This window comes from Molossus molossus, unplaced genomic scaffold, assembly GCF_014108415.1.
Source record: "Molossus molossus isolate mMolMol1 unplaced genomic scaffold, mMolMol1.p scaffold_m16_p_21, whole genome shotgun sequence".
Lineage (NCBI taxonomy): Eukaryota > Metazoa > Chordata > Mammalia > Chiroptera > Molossidae > Molossus > Molossus molossus.
This window is the reverse complement of record NW_023425357.1, coordinates 8016313-8044192: the sequence shown is the minus strand read 5'-3', so window position 1 is coordinate 8044192 and position 27880 is coordinate 8016313. Positions and strand designations below refer to the sequence as shown.

The window sequence follows — 27880 nt, the reverse complement described above, 5'->3', positions numbered from 1 at the left end:
TCCCCTGGGGGCTGGACAAAACTCCCAGAAGGCTGGGGAAAGGACTGGGATCCTTGATGTCCCGGGATGGACCAGCCTCTTCAGGGAGCCCCGAGGGAGGGCTTAGTTCTGAGGGCCTGGGGCACACAGGTCCATCCGTGTGGTGGTGGGTCCACTGGAGGAGAGTCAAGGCTGCGTGTCTAGGGAGAGAGATGGTAGGTTCCCTAGAGAGTCACTGAGGGGAGGTTCTGTGGGGACGGGCCTCGGGCGGAAATTTCCCCAGGGGCGTAGGCGGAAACTAACGGGGGTGGGCTGGGTTGTGGGTACGAACTGGCAGGAGGACCTGAGAGGGAGGGAGGAGGCAGGGAGGCCGAGTCCCAGGGAGGAGGCCGAGTCTCTGGGGGGCGCTAGAAGCCCCGGATGTGGCAGTACGCCTCGAGGCTGGCGAAGAGGATGTAGAGGAACCAGAGGCCCAGGAAGAGCGCGGTGGTGGCGATCTTGGGGCCACGCGGGCCGCCCAGCTCGCCGCCGATGTGCGGCCGGCGCCGGTACAGCAGCACGGCGATGCCCACGAAGGCGAAGACGGTGAAGAGCGTGACCGAGAAGGCCAGCGTGCCGGTGCGCACCTCGAAGGGGCGGCCCTGCACCGCCCAGTACACGGCGGCCACCGACCAGGCCACGCCCAGGCCCAGGAACACGTTCACCGCGTTGGAGCCGGTCACGTTGCCGATGGACGCGTCCGCACACTGGTCCTGCAGCGCCGCCACCTTGCTGGCGAACGTGTCTGTGGGGGCAGAGGCACGCGCGGGTCACGCGCGGGTCAGGAGGGCTCCGCGGGCCACCCCCAAGTTCCGGCGTCCACCTGCCTCCCTGGCCTGCTTTTCCGATCCGCACCATCCCCAGGCCCGGTGACCCCGCCCCCTGTGCCGCAGGCCCCGCCCCTTGTACCACAGGCCCCGCCCCGTGCAGCAGGCCTGCCCCCACCCCTCCGCCGGGGCAGACTGTAGGAAGGCCTTGATCCCACCCAAGAGGCAGAGTCGGTCCCGGCCCTGTGCCTGCTCTCCACAGGACCAACTGCGCATTCTGTACAGCTCGCTGCCTTATTTCCTTGGGACTCCCTCCCCGCTTTCTATGGGACTTGTCTACCCTCACTGGGCTCCACCGCCTGCCTTCCATGGGACTCAGTCTCTTTCTATGGGATCCGCTGCCTGCTTTGTGTGGGACCAGCCGCCTGCCTTCTAGGGGGCTTGCCTGCTTTCGGTGGGAATCATTGCTTCCTATGACCCTATGACCCCGCCGCCTGTTTTCCAATGGGCCCGGTCATCCACTGCCACCAGGCTGGACAAAGGCGTTGGGGTCCTCCTACGCAGCTCCTCTCCTGCCAATTCCCCACGTGGTTTCCATCAAACAACGGCCTGGTTTATACGGCCCCCATCCATCCCCGAACATCTTCCTGATAACTCGGGTCTCGGGTATGGAGGGCAGGCATGAAAGACCAACCATTCCCCAAGGGTTGCTTTCCATGGGGCGCACCTCCTGCTTTCTAGGCGGACAGCGCCACCACCTGACCAACTGGTGAACACATCGATGTGGAAAAGAAGGCGGCAGCCTCCCCACCCACCTGGTCTCCCTACTCCTGTAGGAATTTCGGTCTCGGCCACCTGGTTTCTAAGGGACTCTCCCTCAGGTTTATTTGGGAAGAGGGGATCGTGGCATTGTGTTTTGATGAGGCATAAACTAGAGTCTCTGAAACCCCACTCTTATTTCTATGGCACCCCCTCCCTCAACCTCTGGTTTCTATTCTGCTCCCTCATCTTCATTAAAGCTTCCAAATTCATTGGCCTGGTTCCTATCATGCCCATCAACAGAGTTCTGTGGAACTTCCCATCTCGTTTCTTGGCGGGGGTGGGGAGAGGAGGGGACATTAACATCTTGTTTCTATGGAATCCATCCTTAGGCTCCTACCATTTCCCGCCTCCTTAGTTCTGTGGGCCATTCCACCTGGTTGCTTTGGGGATTCCACGCACACAGTGACTCTAAGGGACCCCCGCCTGGTTTCCGTTAGGCCCCACCAGCGTTTTTCTCTGGGACCCACCATGACTTCTGCACGATTCCATCACCTTATTTCTGCAGGACCTTTCTCTTAGGCCTCACTGCCTGGCTTCTCTGAGACCCTACCCCGCTAGGTGGTCTCCTGGGGTGGTTACCAGGGATGGAGGTGCCCAGGGCCACGAAGACCACGGCATTGACGGAGTCCTTGAGGCCAACGGTGCAGCCAAAGTGGGAGGCCAGGTCCCCGATGAGGGCGGTGAGCAGGCCAATGACCAGGATGCAGACTCCGAAGCAGGCCCAGCCGTGGCAGTACTCAGTGGGGGGCACGCAGGCGAACAGCACCTTCCAGAACACCGTCAGGAAGTGCATGACGTAGTCAAAGCACGAAGGCAGCCGCTCCTCCCGGGACCCGTCCTCCTCCTCCTCCTCGTCCCCTGTGGGCACACGACCCAGCTGGGGCACACACCCATGCCTCTTTCCTCGCCTGGAGCCCCATTTTGTTCAACTTCCAGACAGCCAGTCCCATAAAATGAATTGCTTTCCCAGAATCCCTTAAAGCTAGGTGTGGCCATGTCAGCAGCTAAAAACAGTTAATTTCCTAGGATCCTTTGCAGCTAGGAGAATGTATCGGCCCAGGTAAAAATATTTACTTTCCCAGAATCTCTTAAAGCTACAGGTGACCATATGACTAGCTAAAAATATCTAGCTTCCCAGGATCCCTTGCTACTAGGGGTGGCCATACTCTTACCTAAAAATATTCCTTTTCCCAGAAGCCTTTACAGCTACTGACAGCCATGTAGAAATATTCCCTCTGATTCATTGTAGCTAAGAGTAGCCACATGCTTAGCTAAAGGTACTCACTTTTCCAGAATCCCTTGCAAATAGAGAGCCATGTACCCAGCTAACATTAGTCCCACAATCTCTTAAAGTTAGTCATGTCCTCAGATAAAAATATCCACTTTCCCGCCCAGCCGGTGTAGCTCAGTGGTTGAGCGTCGACCCATGCACGAAGAGGTCGCTGGTTTGACTCTTGGTCAGGGTACATGCCCAGGTGTGGGCCCATCCCCAGTGGTGGTGGTGGGGGGCATGCAGGAGGCGGCCAATCAATGTTTTCTCTCATCGATATTTCTGTCTCTCTTTCCCTCTCCCTTCCTCTCTCTAAAATCAATAAAGCAAAAGAAAGAAAGAAAGAAATCACTTTCCCCTAATTCTCTGCAGCTAGTAGTCCTAAGCTAAATACTTGCTTTCCCAGAATCCCTTGCAGCAGTGGCCATGTGACCCAGTCTGTCAATGAGGCATAAACGAAGGGTTTCGGGAAATTTCGAGCTTTCCTGATAGGGGCACTGTGCTGCGGATGTGTTCTCTGAGCTTTGTAAAGGATGCCTCATTGTTAGAGTTGTCTGTGTCACCCATTGTGACCAAATTTGACCCCCTTTTGACCTGCAGTGACTTGTATGATGGGGAAGCATAGATGACATGCTGTCTACCTTGCCCAAAGCTGACAAGCATAAAGCAGTGATTGAAAAGCAATGAACACTCTTGAGTGTGCCAAGCACCACACCTGGAAGGATGCTGATAACTCATGGAAGGATGCTGATAACTCAGAACTGTAACTCAGAACAAGTCAGGGAATAAAAGCCAGGGCAGCCACCAAATTATGAAGCCACTTCCCATGATTCAACCCAAAGGCTCCTCAGAATGTCAGAGACAGAGGATACCCGGTGGCAGTGGACGCAATGACAGACTGACAGATTCGGGGATTCTGGTCATATATTCCTTTCCCACGTTTCTTGGTCACTTGGCTTGTTAGAGGAATACATGCTTAAATTTGTAAATGCTTCACTAAGTGGTTTTTGTGGGGTTTTTTGGTTCTGTATGTTACATCTCAAAGCATGAGGCTTTTGCTGTGACCCCAAGTAAAATGGAATTGGAAACTCAAACGTGACAGGCATACTGCCCCTTCCTGATCCCCTGCTTCCTCTTTCTTCCTGCCTGGACTACAGACTCAACACCTGGAGGTGCAGCAGCCATCTTGCAACCATGAGGACAAAAGCTGAGAAATGGAAAGAGAAATAAAGAAGGGGCCTGAGCATTTAATGACATTACTAAGCTGCTGCTAACTGTTGCCTCCTGCAGATTTGTTTCCTCCTGTGAGAAAAAATAAACTCTAGTATGCTTAAGCCACTGAACACACCCCTGACTGGCCCAGTGAGATGTGGTGAAGGTCAGAGCATAGAAGACACACTCTCCTGTTTCCATTTGAAGACTCAGCCCAGAAGTCTCCTCCTTCAGGAAGCTCTCCCTGACTTTCAAGCTGGATCAGACATTCCTGCACCTCCCTGAGGTCCCCATCCCAGCCCTGCCCACTCTGGGTTGTCACTCTCTTGTGACAGGTCTGTCTTCCACATTGGACTGTGAGCTCCATGAGGACAGGGCCTGAGCTTTCATGGTCATCTCCCTGTCCCTAGCGATGTCCTGCACAGGGCCAGGGCCAGGAATCCCTTAGAAATAGATGCCAAAGAATGTGGTTTCAGAGGGGACACCAGTTCATTCCTATCAGGCCTACAATCTGATGTCGCTAGGCCTGCTACTGGTGTTTAATCCCCGAAGCCTGGTTGCTTTGGATCCTACCGTCGACCAGTTTCTTTCCAACCCAATTCCTTGTGTGTTTTCAGTTCCCACCAGATAGGCCTCCCTGAAGAGAAACTGATGCTGTGTAAGTGATAGACGTCCTGAGGGCCACCTCAGCCCTTTCTGGATTCCCTGTGGGACTGCAGTCCCTCCTCTGTCTCTGGGTCTCGGTTTCCCCAATCTGTATCACAAAGGACCGAGTCTGTGATCCAAGTGTCATAGAGTCTCTGGCCACAGGGGGGCAGTGGGAAGCCATCTGACATCTAAGGAGGGTGGGAACCCAACAGGGGGACAGAGCTGGGTGCTGTGGTGACTGTCTCCATGGCAACAGAGGAGCCCAGGCTCTATCCGGGAAGGCCATGCCATTTAACCTGTTTCCACCCTTCAATCTCCAGATGCGCCTGGGAGGGGACCTCTCCTGCCCGCAGCCCTGCCCCTCTGCCCCTCTGTCTCTGCCCACCTTTCTCTCTGTGTCTACCTGCCCCTCTCTCTGGCCCCCTGCAGTTTGCTGACTACACTCTCTTCAGTTCTCCCACTTTCTCTACATCTCTCTTCCTCCGAGATTCTCTGCGCGCCTCCCTTTGTGTGCCTGTCTCCCTCATTTGCATCTGTCCCGTCTTTTCTTTTGTCTTCTTGTAACTGTCTCCTTCTGTCGTTTTCTTTTGTCTGTTCCTCTTGGTATCTTTCCTGTTCTTTCCCTTCTCTCTCTCTCTATGCTTCTCTCCTTGTCCCTCTTTCCCTCTGTCTTTCCATTCATTTCTCTGTGTGTCTCTCTCTGCTTCCCCATTCCTCTCTCTTCTTTCTCTCTCCTCCCTCCCCACTTACCTGCGCTCACCGTAATTGCCTCCAAAAACTGCTCCCTCCATGAATGGGTTCCAATCACCAAAGCCAAGTTCGTTTTCTTGATGAGTTTATCCACCGTGTTCTGGGGATGAAAGGGTGAAGAGATCATTGTCTGTGATCACCTCGGAGTGCCCCATGAAGTTGGGTGGGGGACCCACATTCCATGCTCAGGGGTCCCCAGCTTTCTATACCCCAGTGTTAATGGCAAAAGGGAAAAGGGAGGCGTGCACTGTCCATGGTGCTAATGGAGCTACCAGGAGAATGGCTTTAGACCCTTGGTTGCCCCTCCCTGTGACCCCATAGTTGATCCCGTTAGACTCTTCATGGAAACGACTCAGCAAAACTCCAGCAAAGTGAGGTCCTAGAAAGTCACCTTAAAATCATATGACTCTTCGATGATGACCTCCAGCCGGCAGTTTTCCCCAAGGACTGGCTTGCCCATCTCTGCTATCCTCCGAGCCTCCTCCTCCTCTGCTGTCAGCTTCCTGTCCCCATCCCCTGCAGCGTGAGGGATGGAGTGAGACTCCAGGAAGGCCTACCTAATTGGGCCTGTGATGACTTTACTACCCATCTGTGTCTTCTGAGAAGCCACCTTGCCCCAGCCTCCTATCTGACCAGCATCTTCCCAGCTTGTGCCTCAGTGTTCATATCTATAGAATGGGCACAATAACAGTACCTACCTCATAGGGTAGTTGTAAGAATTAAAAGAATGAATCCATGTTAGTTGTTTAGAACAGTGCTTGGCACATGATAGTCAGCAATGTTATTTTCTTTATTATCATCACCTATATCATCAACATCACCACCACTCTTGAGGGAGGAGGCCTGGTCTCTACATCCAAGCTCTGAAAACATCCTAGAGTGTGTTTGAAGGGGTGAAGGAAGAGGAGGAGACCCAATTCGATACAAATCTAGAACCTAGACTCCCTATAGCTGGTCCTGAATTCATTTATCTCCCTAAAGCACGTTGATCCTTTGCTCTAAACTCAGCACCAACTCAACCCTAACTCTCAGAAAAAAGCCACCCATCAGCCAGGCACACTCTCAGAAAACTTTGCCCAAGCAAAAAATGACTTTTGTGGTCATCTACTGACTTTTGGGGCCTATTTGTTACAGCAGCTTGTATTACTTACCCTGACTATTATAATCTCATAACCCTAAATCCAAGTTCTACTCTTTCACTGTCTCCAAGATACTGACCCTAGCCCCCAACTTTCACCCCAATCTTGCACCCTGTCCCCAATTCTAATCACAAATTCAGAAACCAACTTTCATTTTAACTATAACCTTGACTGAGTCCTAATCCTGATCTCAAATCCTAACCTTACCCTGGTCCTAATCAACCCAAGTCTGACTCCCTCTGACCCCACTACAAACCCAGATTAGATTCTCTGACTTACTCCCCTGCCCCAAACTTAACTAAAAACAAAACATAATCTTGGCCTCCAAACCTCTAGCTGTAACCCCAAACTCAACTGGCCCTACCAACTCTAAGGCCAGCTCCAACCCTCACCCAGCCCCAGGTCCACCTTTATCTCATCTTCGACCTGCCTCAAACCTGAACTGCAAGGGTAGCTTGGGGCCATGACCCTCCCCTGAGACGCTCCCTCCAGTGTCCCCCTCTCTGGTTAAAGCCAGGAGGGAACTCCACTCACCTTGATTGAGCAGCAGAGCTGGGGAGAGACAGACAGAGAGAAAGTGAGATCGCTTCCCTGGGAAGCTCAGATCCATGAGTTTGAAGGAGCGCCCACAATCGATCCCCCGAGGGTTCCCACACCCTGTACCTTTGACCTCTCCCACAGCCCACCTCTCACCCCTCACCTGAAATCCCTCGCTTAAGCCACTGTGGCTGGCCCAGCTCGATGAAGAAATTATCCTTTTTCTCATATTCCTCGTCATCAACTATCTTCACCTGAAGAGTTTTCCTGAGTGGGCAGAAGCAGGACACCCAGCATAAGGCCCCTCCCCTGAATCACCAGACCACTTACCCCTTAGCCAGTTTCCTGAGCACCCACTCAATGCCAGGTTCTGTCATCTCCTTTAACTCTCGCAACCGCCCTCGGAGGAAGGCTCTCTCTCTCTCTTATTATCCCCATTTGACAGAAACAGGCCCAGAAACAGCTGAGGAGGCTGAGGTTTATTAGAGAGCAACCTGAGGGATTCTGATACAACCGAAGTTAAATTGGGTCCTTCCTCTGCTTGAGACATTCACATGGCTCCCATCTCCTCCAGAACCAAAGCCAGAGTCCTTCCAATGGCCCTCAAGGCCCTGTGCCATCTGGCCCTTGTTCCCTGTATGCCCCACCCCCCTCCAGCTACGCTGGCCTCCTCACTGTTTCTTGAACAACCAGGCCTGCTCATGCCCCAAGGCCTTTACATGGCTGTTCCTTCCACTGAGAACACTGTTCCTCTAGGTTCACTCCCGTACTTCCTCCAGTTCTCAAACTCCACCTTCTCTTTTCAATAAGGCTCACTCCCACCACTCTGGTTGTTTGTTAACCCTCACCCAGAGATATTTTTCCACTGATTTTTGTTTAGATAGAGTAGAAGGAAGAGAGGGAGAAAGGGAGAGAGGGAGGGAGGGAGGGAGGGGGGGAGAGAGAGAGAGAAAGATTGATGTGAGAGAAACACACTGATTGGTTGCCTCCTGCATGCGCCCTGACCAGGGCCAGGGATTGAACCTGCAACCCAGATACATGCCCTTGAACAGGAATCAAACCCATGACCCTTCGGTCTGCAGGCGGATGCTCTAACTGTTAAGCCAAACTGGCCAGGGCCCACCACCTTCTTTAATATTGAAATCCATTCCTGCCCCCACCCCAGTACCTGACCCCCTTTTCTGCTCTATGTCTTCTTTGTTCTAACACATCATCTAGTGTATTTTCTTATTTTGTTTATTCTTTGCCATTTGCCTCCTTACATTAAAATGCAAGTTCTACCGGGGCAGTGATCTTTGTTCATTTCTGTTCTCTGCTGTATCCCCAACACCGAGAACAGTGCCTGGCACACAGTGTGCTCTCCACAAACAGCTTCCTGCCCTCTGTCCTGGTCACATCTGGAGGGTTAACTGAGTGCTAATCGATTTTCTCAGCGTCCCCGCTGCTATGGTAACCATGGTGTAGCAGGGGAGGAACAACCAGAAGTTATCCCTCCCCCTCAGGCACACAAGCCACCCCCTCAATCACAAAGACCCACAACCCCAGAGAGCCTACACTCTGCCACTGACGCGCTGCAGGAACAAGGCCCAGCCCCAGAACCCAGAAACACAAACACCCAGCCCACACAGTCACCCAGAAGAGGAAGCACAGCCAATCACCCGCCCACATCCGCACACCATCACACCCCAGCCATTCCCGGTGCAAGTGGCGAAGTCGCACGGACCAGATGCTCTTGAACACACCGCCCCCACCACAGCCTCGGTGACAGGGCCAACCTACAGACCCCTGGTGTTACCATGCAGACTCTCCTTCCAGAGCTCTCGCTCTTTATGCCTTTTGGTTGTTTATGCCCTTCATCAATATCTCTCTGCATCTCGGTCTCTCTTTCAATCTACCCATCTCTGAACCTCTCTGTGTCTCTCGGCCTCAGTCTCTGTCTCTAACCCTCTGTCTCTTCCCAGCTCTCTGCCTTTCTTTCTGTTCTCTCTTTGCCTGGGTCCCTCACTGTTCATAGAATGGAAGAGCGAAGTCAACGCAATTCAGGCAAAGAGGGTCTCAATCACAGTCACTCAACAGACCCATCTCAACACACAAACACACAGGTCACAGCGACACCCATGCCAGCGCAGACACTTACAAGACGGTCATGTGGGAGCATATGCCCACCTCCACCCTCACCTGCTCTCAGGATATTTAAATTTTTCGGTGGGTGGAGAGAATGGCCGGCCCCCACCTCAGGAGTGGGCTGAGAGCTGTCCGCGGTGCTGAAACACCGCAGCAAGGAGTGGAGTCCCTGAGACATGCTCCTCACACACCTTGACACGCGCAGACAGCTGCTGACGGGGTGACATGCTGACAGGGTGATGCACACACACACGCTCACTCTCCCACAGACACGCCATGATCCACTGACACACAGTGACTGACACGCAGCGACATGTATGCCAACTGGCGCCTTGACAGGTGTGCCCTCAGGGGACCCAGGAGGAGAAACCCAACTGGTAGGGGACAGCAAGAGGGACTAGAGCTAGTCAAGGGCAGGACTTCCCGAGATCAAAGGAAGAAGGTTTCCCCGCCAGCCTGACATTCCATCACCCTGCCCTCCGTGTCTCCTGGAAACTCCACTGTCCTGCCCGTTGCGGCCTCTGATCTGTCCATTCTGTTTCTCATGACGTTTCCTGTTCTCTTCCTGAGGACCTCTCCTTCCTTGAGTCGCGCTGAGTTGCTCTCAGTCAGAATATCTCTCTTCATCTCCCCTGCAATCAATCTCCCTTCAGTCTTCCTCCATCTCAGTCTCTCCATCCCTCTCTCTCTCCATGTGTCTCTGCCTCTGTTTCCTTCTCCCTTTGTCTCTACGTTGCTATCTTTCCGTGTTTCTGTCTCTCTCATGCTCTCTGTCTCCCTTTCCTGTGTTCCTCTCTCTGAGTCTGTCTGTTACTCTGCCTCTGTCTCTCCCTATCTCTGTCTCTTTCTCCAGGTCTCTTCTATCTTTGGGTGTCTGTCTGTCTCTCTCTTCTTGCATTCCCCCCCACCCCGCCCCACGAATGGTGCTCTCGGCCCCGAACTCAAGTTCTCAACTCAAGCCAGACAGAGGATGATGGAAAGGTAAGGAGAAGCCATTACTGAAATATAACCTGGGTCAGAGAGCTAGATACTCTGGACAGAGATCTAGAGATTAGCAGAGACCCAGAGGGAGATTGCTGAGAGTGAGAGATGGAGAGGCCACGGGAGAGATGGAGAGACCAAGAGCGGTGAGAAGCTGGGCGGAGGCCAAGGCACAGAGGCTGGGAGGAGGGGGGGGAGGAGCGGGTGGGAGCGCTGCTCGGTGGGAGGAACGTGGGCGGCAGGAGGAGGGAGACAGACGGGCCTGCGGGGGCGGCGGAAGAGAGCGGGAAGAGAGCGGGCAGAGGGGGGTAGGTGCCCGCCGCATCCAGGCAAGCGGGTGGGGGAGGTGAGGCTGCAGGCACACACAGGGGAGACTCGGGCATCTGTGTAAGGCGGTGGCGGGGTGTCTCGGCGTTAGAACAGTCCTGTTTCAGCGTGCGTGTCTGTGACTATGTGTGTCTGTCTGTTGCTAGTGTGTGTGCGCTGGCTGTGTCTGTGTGCGTACAGATGTATGCCGGTGCATCCAGCCCACCTCGCCACACTCCATCCTACCTTCTCAGATCTCAGCCCTCCAGTCTCCCCAGGCTCTGTCGTCCCCTTCACAGGCCCCCATATTCCTACTCAGTCTTTTCTCAAAGTGTTGCCCACGTTTCACTTAGGTCTCTTACTACCCCAGGTTCTACCTATTACCCTCAAGCTCCGCCCCATCTCCTTGTGCCCCGCCCCCTTCCGCTGTCCCATTTCCTTGTGTCCCTACCCAGATTCCACCCACGCTTTAGGCCCTTTCTCCATTTCACAGACTCGCCCTCTGTTTCGTCCTCTTCTCACCTCGCAGGACCCTGTCCTGATGTCCTCAGGCCACACTCCATCTCCACCAGCTACCACTGAAGCCCTCCACACTCCTCTGCCCAGGCCCTTATCCTACCCTCCTCTTACCTCCCCTCACCTGGCGGTTCCTCCTTAGGTCCCACCCTCCTGCCCCCAAACCAGGCAAGTTCTCCCAGGCTCCGCTCACATCCTTTCCCATCATTTTGGTCACATCTCATTACCCCTGTCTCCTCCCTCTTCTCTCCTGTCCTGCCCCCACTCTAAGCCCTGCTCACCTTCCCCGGTCTTTCCATTTCCCTGGCGGACTCACTGGGCCCCACTCAGCACGAGACCACGCCCACCCCCGGCACACCCACCTACCAGACCCGCCCACTCAGCCCCCGCCCGGACATGGCCCCGCCCCTCGGGCAGGCCCCGCCCCTCCGACAGGCCCCGCCCCGGCTCCCAGGCCGCCGCGCGGCGCTCTCACATGGTCTCGTCGTCGCCGAACTCGAGCTCGCCGCACGCGTCCTCGTAGTGCACACCGCCGCCGCGCGCCGTGCCGTCCACCGTGCGGTAGGGGAGGCGCACGGTGCCGCGCGCGCCCGAGCTGCGCACGACGCGCACGTCCACGGTGCCCATGCACTCGCTCACGTGCAGCAGGCGGTCCTGGAAGGAGAAGATGCCCGCGTGGTCGTCGTCCAGGATGGTGACGGTGGCCAGCAGGGGCGCCACCAGCCGCCCTTTGGGCCGCCCGCCGCCGTCGGGCTCGAACATGCCCTGCGCGTCGCCCACGCGCAGGTTCAGCAGCCGCACGAAGAAGTGCTCGTCCTCCTCGAAGATGTCGTCGTCGATGATGCCGATGCGCAGCTCCTTCTGCGTCTCGCCCGGCTTGAACACCAGCGTGCCCTCGCTGCAGCGGAAGAACGGGAAAGAAAGGGGTGAAGGTCGGCCGGTCAACGACTGGGGGGAGGGGAGTCAGGGCAGGCTTCCCAGAGGAGGGGGCAGTGCCATGGGACAACGTACAGACATGAGAGTGGACAGGCACTAAATAAATAATACTGAGGGGGAATCAGGTGGGCTTCTGGCGGGCAGGGGATGCAGAAGGAAAACAGGACAAGAGTTGGTCCCTCCTCCTGTGGAACCCATGAGGAGCAGGAGGGCCAGCATTATACAGAGGGTGATTAACGTGAGCTCAGGGCAGGCTTCCTGGGGGTGGCTTTTGTGAGGAGTTCTCTAGGCAGAGGGAGGAGCACATGCAAAGTCCGAAGGCGGAGAGAGAATGTGGAGGGTTCTCAAATAGTCAGCAGTCTCAAACATTAATGTGCACAGGAATCCCGTGGGGGATCCTGTTAAAATGCAAATTCTGGTTCAGTAGCTGCAGGTTTCAAAACTGCATTTCTAATGAGCTCTCAAGGGATGCAGATAGATCTGGTAAATGGTCGACACTTGGAGTAGAAGTGATATAGGGCCCAGAACTGACCTTGGCATGCTGGTGACAAACCCTTCTGTGTTCCCAGGTACCCCCAAGAGAAGGACCATACTCCTTAACTTGGCATCATTCATTCATTCAACAAACACTCCCTGAGCACCTGCTCTGTGCTCTGTGCCCTGTGCTGGGCACTGCTGGGAACACTGTGGTGAACAGACTGTCTTCACAGGGCTCACGGCCTCATGGCAGGGCCACATCACAGTGACAATTACACATTTCATTATTTAATTACAGTTGACTCAACAAATATTTATTGAGCACCTGCTGTGTGCCAGGCACTGTTCTGAGTGCTGGGGAAACAGTAGTAAAACCAGATCAGAGGAGTTCTAGTGCAGGAGATGACCAACAAACATGGTGCCAGGTGGTGATGGTGCCAGGAAGGGGCTAGAGGGTGCTGTGTTAGGGTGGTCAAGAAAAGCTTCCCTGGGGAGGCGATATGTGGACAGAGTCCCGAGGGAGGGAGCCAAGTGGAGGATATCTGGAGAAGAGTATTCATGTTAAAGGGAACAGCCAATGCAAATGTCCTGAGGCAGGAGCTGGCCTGGGGTGTTGGAGGAACAGTGGAGAGGCCAGTGTGGCTGCAGTGGAGGGACCAAGGGGGAGAGAGTTGGAGATGATGTCAGAGGGAACAGGAGCAGATGGCGTAGGCTTTGGTGGGCCATGATGAGGACTTTGGCGATTAGTCCAAGTGAGATGGGAACCATGGGAACCTCTGAGCAGAGGAGGGACATGAACTGGCTTAGGTTTAAAAGTGTGTCAGCTATGCAAGTCTCAAGCACACAAGATGCTCTATAATGGGGCAGGGGAGTGAAGCAGGGGACATTGGATTAATCAGGGTGAGACTTTGAGGGGACAGGGAATGAGTGGGCTCCTCCTGGCAGGGCTGTAGACAGCAAAGTGATTCTGGGGTGTTAGTGCAACTGGAAAATCTTTAATTTCCCCTCCCAGCCCCTCCCACCAAGCACATCAGGGGCTCGGCTCTGGTTCTGAAATGCGCTATATGATCGATAAGTGTTCACTATCGTTAATTACTTTCATAAGAAAGAGGTCCTGGACTCCAGTTCTCCAGGAGAAGCCCAGCCCCATGGGAGGGGCAGAGGGACCCCAAGGTTCTCAAAAAGAAGTAGAAATGGATGAGGAGACCTGGAGTGGAGGAATAAGGGGCTCCCTGTGGCGGAAGCCCACTGTTCACGGGGGCGCTGTCCATGGTGGCTGAGGCACCCAGCCAGGCGGGCCAACCTACTCCAAGCTGCTGGGTAGTTAGGATTCTACGGCCCTCTGAGCTTCAGTGTCCTCATCTGTAAAATGGGGCTAATAATAGTGTTCGACTCATGGTGGTGTTACAAGGATTAAGTTAATACAGGAAAAGCAATCAACAAAAGCTAACTAGTGATACTGGCATGTTCATATTAGAATCTTAGAATCCTAAAGTTATGGGATGTTAGAAATGTAAACTTATCAACAAACAACAAATGTTGGTGAGGATGTGGAGAAAAGGGGACCCTCATGTCCTGTTGGTGGGAATGCAGATTGGTACAGCCACTGTGGAAAGCAGTATGGAGTTAACAAAAAATTTAAAAAATAGAACTGCCTTAGGACCCAGCAATTCCACTTCTGGGTATTTATTCGAAGAAGTCCAAAGCACTAATTCAATAAGATATATGCACCCCTATGTTCATTTGAGCGCTATTTACGACAGCCAAGGTATGGAAGCAGCCTAAATGTCCATCAGTAGATGAGTGGAGCCCTGGCTGGTTTGGCTCAGCGGTTAGAGTGTCAGCCCTCAGACCGAAGGATCACAGGTTTGATTCCCGGTCAAGGGCATGTACCTGGATTGCAGGTTCGATCCCCAGCTCCAGTCAGGGTGGTGCAGGAGGCAACCAATCAAAGTGTCTCCCTCACATCGATGTTTCTCTCTCTCTCTTTCTCCCTTACTCCCTTCCACTGTATCTAAAAATCAATGGAAAAATATCTGCTGGTGAGGATTAATAACAAACACAAAAGATGCGGTACATATATACAATGGAATATTACTTGTGCATAAAAAAGAATGAAATCTTACCATTTGTGACAACATGGATGAACCCAGAGTGTATTATGCTGAGTGAAGTAAGTCAGAGAAAGATAAATACCGCATGATTTCACTTATACGTGGAATATAAAATAAGTAAATAAATAAATAAACGAACAAAACAGAAACAGACTCATAGATACAGAGAACAAACTAATGGCTGCCAGGTGAGAGGGGGTGCGTGTCTGGGTGAAAACGGTGCGGGGAGTAAGACGTACAAATTGGTACTTACAGAATAGTCACAGGGATGCAAAGCACAGCATAGGGAATATAGTCAGTAACATTGTAATAACTAGGTATGGTGCCTGGTAGGTCCTGGACTTATCGGGGGGATCACTTCCTAAGTTTTATAAATGTCTAACTACTATGCTGTACACCTGAAATGAATATAATGTGGAATGTCAACTGTAATTGAAAAAATTAAAAAAGAAATGTAAACTTAAGGGATAGTAGAATGTGGCGATTTTAGCACTATCTTTACCAAATGGTTGAAGTGGACATCACCAGTAAGGGAATAAGTGGGTGTCATGTGCCTCCTAGGCACCGAGGAGGACACAGCATCATGTCCTTGGGTTCCCGCCTGAAGTGTACCCCCCAAATCCAACCAGGAGGCAACGTCAGACAAACCCAAACTGAAGACTGTTCCAGTAACTGGCCTATCATCTTCAAAAGGGGGTCATGAAAGTCACGGAAGGGCTGAAGGACTGAGCCAGAGTGAAAGGGACTAAGAGACAGGACAGTCAGCACAGTGCGTGGTCCTGGGTTGGATAGGAAGAGAGGGATTGGGTGAAAACACACCCATGAAGGATGTTGCAGGGACAACTGGGGAAATGCAAACGTGGACTGTACATTGCGTAAAATATTGATTCAGTATGAAGTGCCCTGCGTGTGATAATGTTTGTGACTACGTAGGAGAACGTCATTATTCTTAGCAGATGCATGCTGGGGTATCGATGGGTGTGGGGTCATGCTGTCTGCAGCTCACATCTAGTGCCATGATTATTAATATTACATAGTGAAGCGAGAGAGGGAATGAAATCAGGACAAAACATGAACAGTTCATGAATGTGGGTGAGGGACTGGCTCCCGCAGGATGGCAGAACCAAAGATCTTTGAATAGTTCAGGGAGAGGATGAAAGGGAGGTGCGGCAATGACTTAGCAGGTGGGACCCACGAAAAGCTCAGCCATCAACACTCTCCTTTCCATCCTCTGCTTTATTTTTCTTCACAGCTCTTACCACTTCCTGACATCTGTATGCATTCAGTGACTACCTCCTAATGGCCTGTCTTTCCCATTAGAACGTTGACTCCGTTTGGGCAAGAACTTTACGTGTTTCATTCGCCTCTGGTCTCCACTGCCCAGATCCGTTTCTGACACAGCAGACACATGATAAGTGTTGTTACAGAAAACTGGGAGACTTGCACACCAGTTAACAAACTATACTGTAAAGCCACAATTCTTGAAAGAGTGTGGTGTGGACAGAAGACTACAGATAGATGAAGAATTCTGTGGGCCAGACGAGGACAGAGAAGTTAACTTGTTGACACTTGTATGTTGAGCCACTAAAAGAAAAACCTGGCACACAGTAGGTGCTCAGTGGGAGCTGCTGAACGAGGGGTCACAGGTGTGCTCAAAGCGGGGTGAGGAGAGGGCAGTGTGACTCAGTAGGGTGCAAAGGGTGGGTTGCTTGATCGTGCAGCCAAAGGCCTGGGGACAATCTGGGCACCCTCACGCTTATCCTACTTAGTTTCCCCACGCAGCACTTACTTCACCTGAGGTGTTTTTTTTTTATCCTCACCCGAGGACGTTTTTCCATTTTTTTGTTCAGACAGAGTGGGAGGGAGAGAGAGGAAGAGAGAGAGAGAGAGAAACATTGACGTGAAAGGGACACATCGAGTGGCTGCCTCCCTCATGACTCAACCAGGGCCGGGGACAAACTGCAACCAAGGTACGTGCCCTTAGCGGGAACTGAACCCGGGCCTCTCGGGACCACATGCCAATGCTCTAACTGCTGAGCCAAACCGACCAGGGCCACCTGAGGTTTTTATATGTTTGATAGTTTACAGCCTTATTGGAACTGGAAGGTAGGGACCTTAGATGTCTTGTTCATCATGGTATACTCAAGGCATACAGTAGGTGCTCAATAAACATTGTTTTACATCCGCACCCGAGGACATTTTTCCATTTTTTTGTTCAGATAGAGTGGGAGGGAGAGAGAGGAAGAGAGAGAGAGAGAGAAAAAAATCGACGTGAAAGGGACACATCAAGTGGCTGCCACCCACACAACCAACCAAGGCCAGGGACAAACTGCAACCGAGGCACACGCCCCCAGTGGGAACCGAACCCGGGTCTCTCGGGACCGCAGGCTGACGCTCCAACCGCGGAGCCAAACGGGCCAGGGCTCCATAAACATTTTTATTTTAGTAATGGTGTGTACCCGCGGGTACTTGCTCCACCAGGTAACAATACATATAACAGGAGCTACAATATCAACTGTGGTGTCAAGCATGGGAACCCACAGGTCTGTAATGAACAGGGGAGAGGCAGCTTGCCCAGGGCGGACACATGTTCTCCTGTCCAGCGGTGTGTGCCACATGCCCAGAGCAGCGTCTGGCCCAAAGGAGGCTCTCAAGAGTGATTGAGTGAGTGAGTGAGTGAGTGAATGGATGAGTGAGTGAATGAATGGATCCGGCTAGTAGCAGAGTAAGGACGAGCCTGGAGGCTGCTGGATGGCGGAACCTCTGACCTGCGAACAGCCCACCCCGGCCCGCCTCCGGACCCACCTGTACTCGTAGTCGGAGCCCGCCTTGGCCGAGCCGTCCTCGGTGCGGTAGTCCACGTAGAAGGTGCTGTTGCCCTCGCCGCCTTGGCAGGTGACAGACAGCAGCACGGAGCCGCAGTTCTCCAGGCAGTGGTAGAGGCTGGGCTCGAAGAAGATGCGGCTGGCGCCGTCGTCCTCCTCCTCGCTGGGGCCCTCGGCGGGGGTGGCCCGGCGCGAGGCGTCCACCGCGTGTCGCCGCAGCACGTTGCCCGCGCCCGTCATCAGCCGCGTGGCTTGGATGCGGTAGAAGGCGCGGCTCTTCTGCTGGTGCAGCAGCGCGTAGTAGTTGGCGATGCCCACCAGCTGCTCCAGGTCCTTGTCCGGGTGCTTCTGCTTGAGGTCCTTGAGGATCTGGATGACCTCGCGGCGGCTGGCGTCCAACTCGCGCGCCTCGGCGGGGCCCGGGCCCAGGCCGCTCAACTCGCCCGGCACCTCGGCGCCCACGAACGTGCCGTCCAGCTCGATGCTCTTCGGGGGGTCGCCCTCGGCGCCGATGATGATGCCGCTGCGCGGGTCGGTGCGGTAGCGCTTGTACACGTACTTGTAGAAGAGCAGCCGCTTGTCGGCCATCCAGGCGAACACCACGCACACCGGGAAGAAGACGAGGGTCAGCAGCGCCTCCCACACCTGCGGGCGGCCGCGGGTCAGGACCGCCGCGCCGCCAGGGGGCGCACTCGCAGCGGCTGCCTCCCCGCCCCGGCCCTGACCTCGGCAGGTGCTCCGGGCCCGCATCTCTCCCCATCTCCGCCTTTGTCTCCGCTCCTCTCTTTGTCTCTCTCCAGTCCCCTCTTGTCTTTGTTCATCTCCTTCTCCCCATTTCTGTCTCCTTCCCCCCTATCTCTCTCCATCTCTGTCTCTCCCTCTTTTTGTCTCTCTCTGGGCTCTGGGCCTGTCTCTCCTCATCTCTCTGTCTAGGTCTTTGTTTCTCTCTCCCTGCCCCTGTCTTATTCTTGTGTCTGTTGGTTTTTATTTTATTTTATTTTTTTTTTACTTTTCCTCCTCCTCGGTCCCTCTTTTTAAAAATTCTCACCTGAGGATATGTTTATTGATTTCAGAGAGACCGGGAATCAAACGTGCAACCTAGGTACGTGCCCAACGGGGAATCGAACTGGTAACATTCTGGTGTACTGGACGACGTTCTAACCAACTGAGCCGCCCCGCCAGGGCCCTTCTTTTCTTGTTGCCTCCTGTTGACACATTTCCATGTCCTTTTATATATTTTGTAGATACTTATCTCCTTCCCTTATGAGATTCTTCAATGTCTCTCTGTCTCTGTCTCTGTTTCTCTCCTGGTTTCCTCATTCACCCACCTCTTCCCACGCTGAGAACCATGCCCAGCTGCCCAAGTGCCGGGAACCCAGATATTCTGAGCCACCTCCAAGGGAGAGCCCTCACCACCCTCCAGTCTCAGCCCTGGGGCAGAGCTTGTGACTTCCTGCCTCCCTCTCCCTCCACCTTCCTTCTCCCTGCCCCATTCCCCACCCACTTCTCCACACCCCAGCCATCACCCAGGGTCTGCGCTCTGCCCACCTCCTCCCCTCGCCCCTAAATTCACCACCACCAGGGAATCCAGCCCTGGCCAGACTCTCCTTCCTTAGAATGTGGCCCTTAGGGACAGGACTCTGATTCTAAAAGAGGCACAGTTTGGCTCCTCTCACAGCCTCATGAAATGAGTTCCCATGTTTACATGCTGCCTCCCCAGAGAGATCAGGCAATGCTGCGTTCAAACCCTGGCATGTCTGGCCCAGCCTCTTGTCTACGAGATGACATCCCCAGGACTGAGTGAGTTATACACCCCTAGCACACAGCATTTCCGGTTCCTGACATGGAATATACTAAAAATGCGAAATTACCATTATCATCATCATCATCATCATCATCATCATCCTCCTTACTAGTGCTATTATCTTGGGCTCACTGAAGTTCAGGATTTAGTCCGCTCACGGAAACATCCACCAACACATGACAGTTCACCTTGAAAATATTCGTGTAGAGACTCAAATATTGCCTTTCTTGTTAAAGATAAGGAAGAAAAAAATGAAAGAGTATTTACTATTAGCCCAACCAATGTGGCTCAGTAGTTGAGCGTCGACCCATGCACCAAGAGGTCGCTGGTTGGATTCCCGGTCAGGATACATGCCCAGGTTGTGGGCCTGATCCCCAGTCGGGGGCATGCGAGAGGCGGCCAGTCAATGTTCTCTCTCATTGATGTTTCTCTCTCTCCCGCTCCCTTCCTCTCTCTCCAAAAATCAATAAATAAAATAAAATAAAATAAAATAAAAAAGAGTATTTATTATTAGATGCCTGCCCTGGCCAGTGTGGCCCATGCAGTGAAGGGTTGTGGGTTTGATCTCCCGTAAGGCATGAACGGGAGGCCACTGATCCATGTTTCTCTCTCACATCAGTGTTTCTCTCTTTCTCTCCCCCCCTTTCTCTCTAAAATCAATATAAACATATCCTGAGTGAGGATTAAAAAACAGTCTGGTAGAGAAAATATCTTTTTTTGTTGTTAATCCTCATCCGAGAATATTTTTTCCATTAATTTTTTGAGAGAACAGAAGGGAGGGAGGGAGGAAGAGAGAGAGGGAGGGAGGGAGAGAGAGAGAGAGAGAGAAGCATTGATGTGAGAGAGACACATCCATTGGTTGCCTCCTCGCTCACATCCCAACCAGGGCTGGGGATGGAACTTGCAACCGGGTACGTGCCCTTGACTGGGAATTGAACCCAAGACTTTTCGGTGCACGGGTGGACACTCAAACCATTATGAGCCACACCGGTCAGGGCAGGAAAATATCTTTTAAGATCCAGTCGCCACAAGTCCTTGTCGCTGTGTTTACTGATGCTCAGGGGAAAAGGCAGCACTTGGAAATAGTAAAATCACACAACAGCCACCAGGCAGGTCAGTGAAATGACGCCAGATTTTCTGCCCAAGCTGTAAAATGAATCCCCCGCCTTGTGTTCACTGAACTGGCCACTGTGTATATTGCGGGGGATTCTCTCTTAATCAGAAGCCAGTCTCAAACCCCTGACATTGGCTTTCCTCCCTGCAGGAAGGTCAAAGGAGATTCTAGCAGATTCCCATCTCCCTTTTAGGGCACCCACTGCGAAAGGGCACGTGGACGTGCCCACCCTGGGAGAGGAGAGGGACACCCCAGGTCTCAGTGGCCAAGAATGCTCCCCAGACGGGGTATCAGAAATCTAGAGGTGCTCATAGGTTGCCACCATAATTGGGGAGGGGGATATGGTCCCAGCCTGGTGACTTCCAGCGACTCATGGGACAGCCACCCCAATACAGAATTGTCCCATGTCCTGTCTGACTTAGGAAACTCCCACTGGGCGTTCACGTCGGTGAAAACCCTGCTTATAATAATTGGAGCCTAGAACTCAACTCTGTCTCCTGTATATATGCAATCTTTTACCGTGTGGCTTAACAGTAAACGACACATGCTTGTTTTCAACCTCGCAGCTACCTGCTCCTCTGCTGGAATCCTTGCACGGAATGGTCTCTGATCTTTTTCCTTCCTTCCTAAACTTGTTCTTTATAAGGAGGTGCTAGCTTCTGGCTCTGCAGTCAGGACTGTTAACGTCCACGCCGAAGCATTTCCATGTGGAAGCGCACCCCGTTCTCTGAGCGATTACTTCCCCGTACGTCACCGCTCACTCTCCTGACTTGGGGAAGCCAACAACACAGGCAAGTTCAAGTTCATTCATGAGAACAGCAGCTCCCATTCGCTCTGCTCCCGGCTGGCTGTTCTAAGCCCTTCCACCTGAAGCAATCCGGTGGACGCTCCTGCAGCCCTACCTGTGAGCCAGCTCCTTCTCTGGGGGATCCTCTCCTCGACCCCACCCCTACCCCACCTCTCGTCCATGGTATCTACAATTCTTTGCACAGTTTTAGTGTAAATCCTCATCAAAGACCATTTTGGAAACCCTTTTAACAGCACCTAAAAACTGTGACATTGCCCTGGCCGGGTAGTTCAGTGGTTAGAGCCTCGCCCTGATCCGCCAAGGCTCGCTCCCTGGTCAGGGCACATACAAGAAGCAACCAATGAATGCATGAATGAGTGGGACAACAATCGATCTCTCTCTCTCTCCCTGTCTCTCTCACCGCCTCTAAAACAATAAATACAAATTTAAAAAAAGAAAGAAGACAGTGACACATCACTCTGTGATATTGGCCATGGCGGCCTGGACCCAGGGCCACAGCAACCGGCCAGTCGCAGTAACTGTCTCTCTCCCTCTCTCCTCCCTCGGTTCAGCCTTTACATCATCTGCAAAGAATTGCTATGCCTCTACCTTCAGATCCTTCCAGGAAAGAAACCATACCTGGCAAACCCTTCACACACGTGTGAAGGAACCCTAGGTAGCCTCAAATAAATTATGTATGTGTGCAAATGAATTAGGCAGGCCCACAAATAAATTATGCAAATGCAGGCAGCAGTCTCAGGATTGTGGGAAATAAATTAGGCAAATGTTTTAAAGGCAGACTAGACCGTGTGCTGGTTAAGACACTGGACACACAAGAGGCAAAGGAGCATGTGAATGTGGGTGTAAATTATGCAGCTGGGTCTCAATTTTGTCTTACTCTTGGAATAAATTATGCAAAGTAGTCTTTGCTGGGGACTGGGCTTACACCTATGCTGATGTGAGTATAAATTACAGTGAAGTGGCATAAATTATCCTAACATCAGAAATCACTCATGAATGATGAATGGACGGGGCACACCACGGCTGCATATCTGGTAAATAGAGTTAGATTACGCAGATGTGGGCATGTATCTGTGCGCATCCATGGATACATTATGCAAATTACACCAGTTGCCCTAATCAATTAGCACTGTCAGAAAACACAAGGCTGGATTATGCAACTGTAGCATGAACTGTGCAGATGGGGAATGTCTTATTGCAAAAGCAGAAATAAATAATGCAAGGCAGGGAGAGCCAGAAAACGTGAACATACGTAGCACATACCTGGCTAGACGGAGAACTGCAGTGTGTGTTACACAGAGCTCAAGGATTCTGTTAGCACCCTCGTGAGAGTGAAAAGGTGTCCCTTGTGGGTGGGTGTATTGCAAAAGGCACCCCTCTCTGGGCAGAGGAGCCCTTTGCAGGGCCTGTAGCATCTAGACATGGCTGGGGAGCACCCACTGGACTCCAGCCCCAACTTGCCCTCCCCAGCCCAAGGCTCTTGCGCGGTACGTGACTGCACACTGTACCTGGCGGCCCTCACAGGGTCGCATGCATTTCTGCAGATACCTGAATCGACTCTCCAAGCCCAGGGAGCCACCCCTCTGGGTTTTGCAGACATGCATGCACCAAGCAGGTGTCCATGGGTCCTTGCTCACCTGGACCACGCCCGGGGAAAAGACGGCAAGGATGAGATAAAGCCAGACGTAGGCAAAGATACTCCAAGAGGCAGTGACAAAGAAGACTCTCAGGTGCTTGATCTTGCGGCTCTCGCCGGCCGGGATGACATAGATGCACACGGCAATGACCACAAACATGTTGAAGGCAGCACTGCCCACGATGGTGCCCGGGCCCAGCTCGCCCGCTTGGAAGTTGTGGCCGCAGACCTCGATGACAGACAGCAGGATCTCGGGCGCCGAGGAGCCCAGGGCCATGAGCGTGAGGTTGGACACGGTCTCGTTCCAGATGCGGACGGTGCCCACGCTGGTCTCGCCATTGGCCTTGGTGATGGTGATCTCCTTCTCCTTGGATGTGATGACCTCGATGGATGCCATGAAGCGGTCGGCGATGATGGACACGCCCAGGAACATGTAGACCATGGCCACAAAGTAGACCACTGCCCGTGCTGCCTTGTCACCCAACGACGGGTCATCGGGCTCCCAGACGGGCAGCAGGACCCCCGGCTGGCAGCGGTTGGAACCCTGGCAGACCTCCGTGCTGGTATCGCTGTCATTGGTGGGGAGAGGTGCCAGAGAGGGGGTCGGGGTAGCTGCCCCCGAGCATGGGGGAGCCCCCAGGAGGAGCGCAAATCCCACCAAGGCCAGGGGAGCCATGGAGGGTGGCGGGGTCCTGTGGGGGAGGAGGAAGTTTGGGTGAGAAGAGTGCACCCCTCTCTGACACACAGGAGTCAAGGTTTGTTGGGGGTGGAGAATGTGGGGGGAAGCTGAGGACGAAAACAGGAGGATGGAGACCGAGGGACGTACAGAGAGATAGAAACCAAGGGAGAAACACACAGACAGATACAGATAGACGCGCAACAGATGGGAGTGCAAATTGGTCTAACCACTTCGGGAATCTATAGCTAAACATCATGCAAGCTAAGACTCAGCAATTCCGCTCCCAAGTATGTACCCAAGAGGTCATATGTCCACCAAAAGACACATATAACAGTGTTCACAGCAGCTTTATTTCTAAGGTGCCATCTTGAAACAACCCAGATGCTTATCAGCAGTAAAATGGAGAAACCGTGAATGGAGTGGTCACACCATGGAATATTATACAGCACTGAAAAGGGGTGGGTTACTGATACAACCAACAACACAGATGAATCTCACAGACATGCATGAATGAAACCAGGCACAAAAAGCACAGACTGAATAATTTAGTGGGTGAGGCAAAGGACTGGAGGTGACTCACTAGGTGATTCTAATGGTTTCCAACTTGGCCCTCAGAGTGCTCCTGCTCGGAATCTGGGCTGCAGTGGGTGCTGGGGTGTCTGTCTGTCTCAGGTGGGATTGGGGAGGGGCTGGTGGAGGATCTGTCACACATCCTTCCCTGTAATGGTGGCAGGTGTTTCTCTTCAGTACCCCCATCTCTGTCAGGTGCGTAATTCCTTAAAGGCGGTGACATATAAACCCATTTTGGGTTTTGTCTCATCTGTGGGTGTGGGGGGTCTCTATGGTTTCAATATCTCTCTTCCTGCATCTGGTCCTGGGTTTGAGTGGCTATTTCTGGGTCTTGTCTAGGTTTCCTTTAAAAAGTTCACATCTCCCCTCCGCTCAGAAGCCTCCATGGCTCCCTCTTCACTCGGGGTACCAAAGTCCTCTGCCTGGCTTGCAGTCTCACGCGAGCTGGTCCCATCCGCTCTCTGGCAGCATCTCTCTCCCTCCTCTTGCTCACTCCGTCCCAGCCACGCCACCTCCTCGCTGGTCCTCAGACACCCCGGACAAGCCCTTGCCTCAGGGATCTCGCACCTGCTGTTCCTCTGTCCTCAAACTCTCTTCCCCACATATCCACTCCGCAAGGTCTCCACTCAGATGTCACCTTCTCTGCCTGTTATATTCAACATGACACCAGCCCTCTGGGGGAGAGTCCCAAGTCACTTCTCAGGAGAGAGGACCAAGGCTCAGAGAGGTTAAATAACTTGTCCGAAGTCTCCCAGCAACCACTCTGTGGCTCCCAGTTTCTCTCCAAGAGTGCCCCTGACTTCCAGCTCCTCTGCCCCACCCTTGCGTTGCCATGGTAACCCAGTAGCCTACCAAAAAGGGAACTGAGAGCCGAAGGGAGGGGGCCCTCCCAGCTTCCACCAACCCTGACCCCTCTTCTCAGCCACCAGCCTCCTTTCTCCCAGCACCTTCCATTTTGTCTGGAAAAAGTTCTCAGAGTCTAACCCACAGCCTGCTCCCAACGCACACCCACCTACTCGCGTAAGCCCGGGGTGGGAGCTGGCTCCTCCTGGAGAGGGAGGCAGAATGTTGGCAGAACCTCCCTGAGGAGCTCGTGTGTGAGTGTGTGTGTGTGTGTGTGTGTGTGTAGGCGGGAGAGAGGGGTGATTCTTAAAGGGCCACCACACAATTAGCCCCCATCGGCGAGTCCCCTAATGATATGTCTAATTAGCAGCCCCCTAATTAGCAACGACTTAGGCATAATTACAAACCCACCAGGAGCCAAAGCAAAGACTCATGCTCTCCTCCCTCCCTCCTCCTCCTGCTCAGCTTCCAGGAGGAACAAGGGCCACCTGGGAGTCCAGCATCTAAGCATCCAACTCCCTCTCTCCGGGAAGGGCCTGTCCTGTGAGGTCCTCCCTGCAGTCTGACCACCTGTCCCTTCATCCTCAAGGGACGGCAGGGTCAGCGATGGGTGCCGTGCCTGCTCCTCCTGCCCAGGGGCTGGACAAAGCAGTCTGGTTCCATCCCCTTTCCTCAAAAACCTGGTTTCCTCTCACTGGGGCCTCAGGGGAGGAGAGAAAGTGCAAGATAAATATTTGTGAAATGAACAACCACGAGGTCTGAGCCCTGTCGCCGGGGACAGCTGGGCTCCCTCGCCTCAAGGCTGCTGCCTCTGTCCCTCAGCAGCACTGAAACCTAATCTGGGTTTAGAATCCAGGGGCAAGAGGGATCAGGTTGAGGACAGGGAGGAAGCCAGGGCGGGCAGATGGCCGGCACCATCTCCCGGGCCATCTCTGCACTCCCGTGGGCCAGTGGCCAGCTGGGTCAGTGGTGAGCGCCCAGGTTCTGCTTCACCTGCCTTGGGACTTTGGTCCCGTCCATCAAGGGGGATTGCAAGCTTAAGGGGGTTGGGGGGGTCCAGTCTGGCAGGAGGGAAGGGTGGGACCCTGTCCCCTCATGTCCCTCACACTGGTGAGGGCTGTGGTGTTTCCTCACTGTGCTGGTGTGTGGGGCAGGGGGTGCCCGCTGCCCCTGGGGAAAATGTGGAAGGTGGAGAGACATGTGCCAGGTGGGGACCTGGGCTTTAAACATGCACTTACTGCTCCAAGGTGAGCCGTGTGAGGTCTCGGCTTGGGGATCACACACACACACACACACACACACACACACACACACACACACACAGCTCAGGGCTTTGGTACTCCGATGGGCAAACTGAAGTCCAGAAGAGAAAGAGCTTGGCCAGGCCACACAGCTTCAAGTCAGGGGCAGGGCAGAGGTGGAAACTCAACTCGTGGGACTCCTAACGGGTGCTCCTTAACCCCTCTAGAGCCCCGCGTGGGCACACGAGGGCTCACCCATCACAGCCCACTCACACCTCTCCCCTCGTCACTCATTCTTGCTCACTTTTTTGGGGCCCCCTCCCCTCCAGGAAAGAAGACGATGTATTGGCCAGGGACCTCTGGACTCAGAAGGGCCCTCTCGGAGTAGTGAAGCTTTTGAGATCCATCCCCACGGAGAGGCAGGTCTGAGGCTGGCACACCCTGAGCGGATGGAGGTGAGACTACAGGAGGGACTGGCCTAGCCTGGCCTGAGCCAGGACCTAGTGCTGTGCCTGGAGTAGGAAAGGTGCTCAGAAACTGTCAAAAGGATAAATGAGTCGTGAATGGACAAACAGCAAGAGGTGTGAAAGTTAGACTGCAGGCAGGACTGGTCCACTCCCTGTGAGGAGGAATGGGGAGGTTAGACTCTAAGGACTGGCCTCGATGCCAGGAACCAGGCGGGGGAGGACAGGAGCTCTGTCTTCAGGGAATGCATGGGGTGGGTGCCGGCCGGAAGGATGGGAGGGACCCCGGCTGAATGAGGGAGAGTTTGGGGGACTCCTCGCCTTCTGGGGGAGCCCACTCTGCAGGGCCCACCTTCTTTCTCCAGGTCTCCCCCTGCCAGGGGCGGAGACAAAGGTGTGTAGGAGAGTTAACGGCTACCAGGGAGAGCAGGCGGAGACCAGACACCTCGAGACAGATGGAGAGGAGAGAGGGGTGGGCAAGGCAGAGGAAGACACACTCAGACATGGGGAGACGGAAAGACAGAGACCTGGGGAAGCCGAGACAGTTCAAACACACAGATGGCGAGAGAGGAAGGCAGAGAGAAAACAAGGACTTATCTAGAGAGAGCGCTGGAAAGGCACAGAACAGACCCAGGCACCGAGGGGCACCAGCAGACCAGAGGGATCCAGGGAACGGGACTCGGAGAGGCCACGGGACTCTGCAGGGCAGAGACCCCTGAGAGATGTGCAGACAGAAGAGACCCAGACACAGGAAGTCGGGGGCGGAGGTAGAGAGCGCAGAGGGGGAGCGTCCCCAGACAGGGTGGGGTGTTCTCACCCCCTCGGTGCCCAGCAGGCACCCCCTCCCCAGCCTGCCATACTCCCTGAAACGCAGGAGGGGCTGAGGATGTTGGCTGCTGGTGGCGCCCCCACCCCCTACCCCTCCGAAGGGCCCTGGTAGCCCCACCTGGGATATGCAGCCCCCCACCCGCCTTGAACGAGTTCTGGGAAAAGCGCCTCCTGGCTCCACAAACGCCCCCCCCCCCAGGATGGGGTAGCACTGTCCCTCCCCCATCCCCACCTAACTGAGGGTCTCTTACCTGCAGCGACAGCCTGGGCAAGGTGGCCCCAGCACGGGGTTGGCAGCGGTGGGCGCCTCTGCCCGCCAGAGAGAAAGGGGGAGAGAGGGAGAGAGAGAGGAGCTGGAGACTGAGAGGGCGAGCGGGGAGAGGGGAGGGAGAGGGGATCGATGGAGGAGAAGGAGCGGGGCTGGAGTCGGGGAGGAGGAGCGCAGGGAGGG

General features: G+C 53.8%; 1 protein-coding gene across 3 annotated transcripts; it reads right to left on the bottom strand.

The window, feature by feature from the left end:
- Window positions 1–27754, bottom strand: SLC8A2 (solute carrier family 8 member A2). 3 transcript variants are annotated; one of them, XM_036274833.1, is made up of 10 exons: window positions 27681–27725; window positions 22806–23496; window positions 17423–18087; window positions 11566–11988; window positions 7327–7430; window positions 7161–7178; window positions 5879–6003; window positions 5488–5587; window positions 2187–2465; window positions 1–763 (listed from the first exon to the last, which is right to left on the bottom strand). In XM_036274833.1, the coding sequence occupies exons 2-10, from the start codon at window positions 23478–23480 to the stop codon at window positions 387–389; spliced, it is 2766 nt and encodes a 921-aa protein (XP_036130726.1). In that variant the 5' UTR covers window positions 23481–23496; window positions 27681–27725; the 3' UTR covers window positions 1–386. The 3 variants fall into 3 exon arrangements, with proteins under 3 accessions (XP_036130726.1, XP_036130727.1, XP_036130728.1); XM_036274834.1 differs by lacking the exon at window positions 22806–23496 and having other exon boundaries at window positions 27681–27754; XM_036274835.1 differs by lacking the exons at window positions 17423–18087; window positions 22806–23496 and having other exon boundaries at window positions 11566–11744; window positions 27681–27748.
- Window positions 27755–27880: the final 126 nt, after the last annotated feature.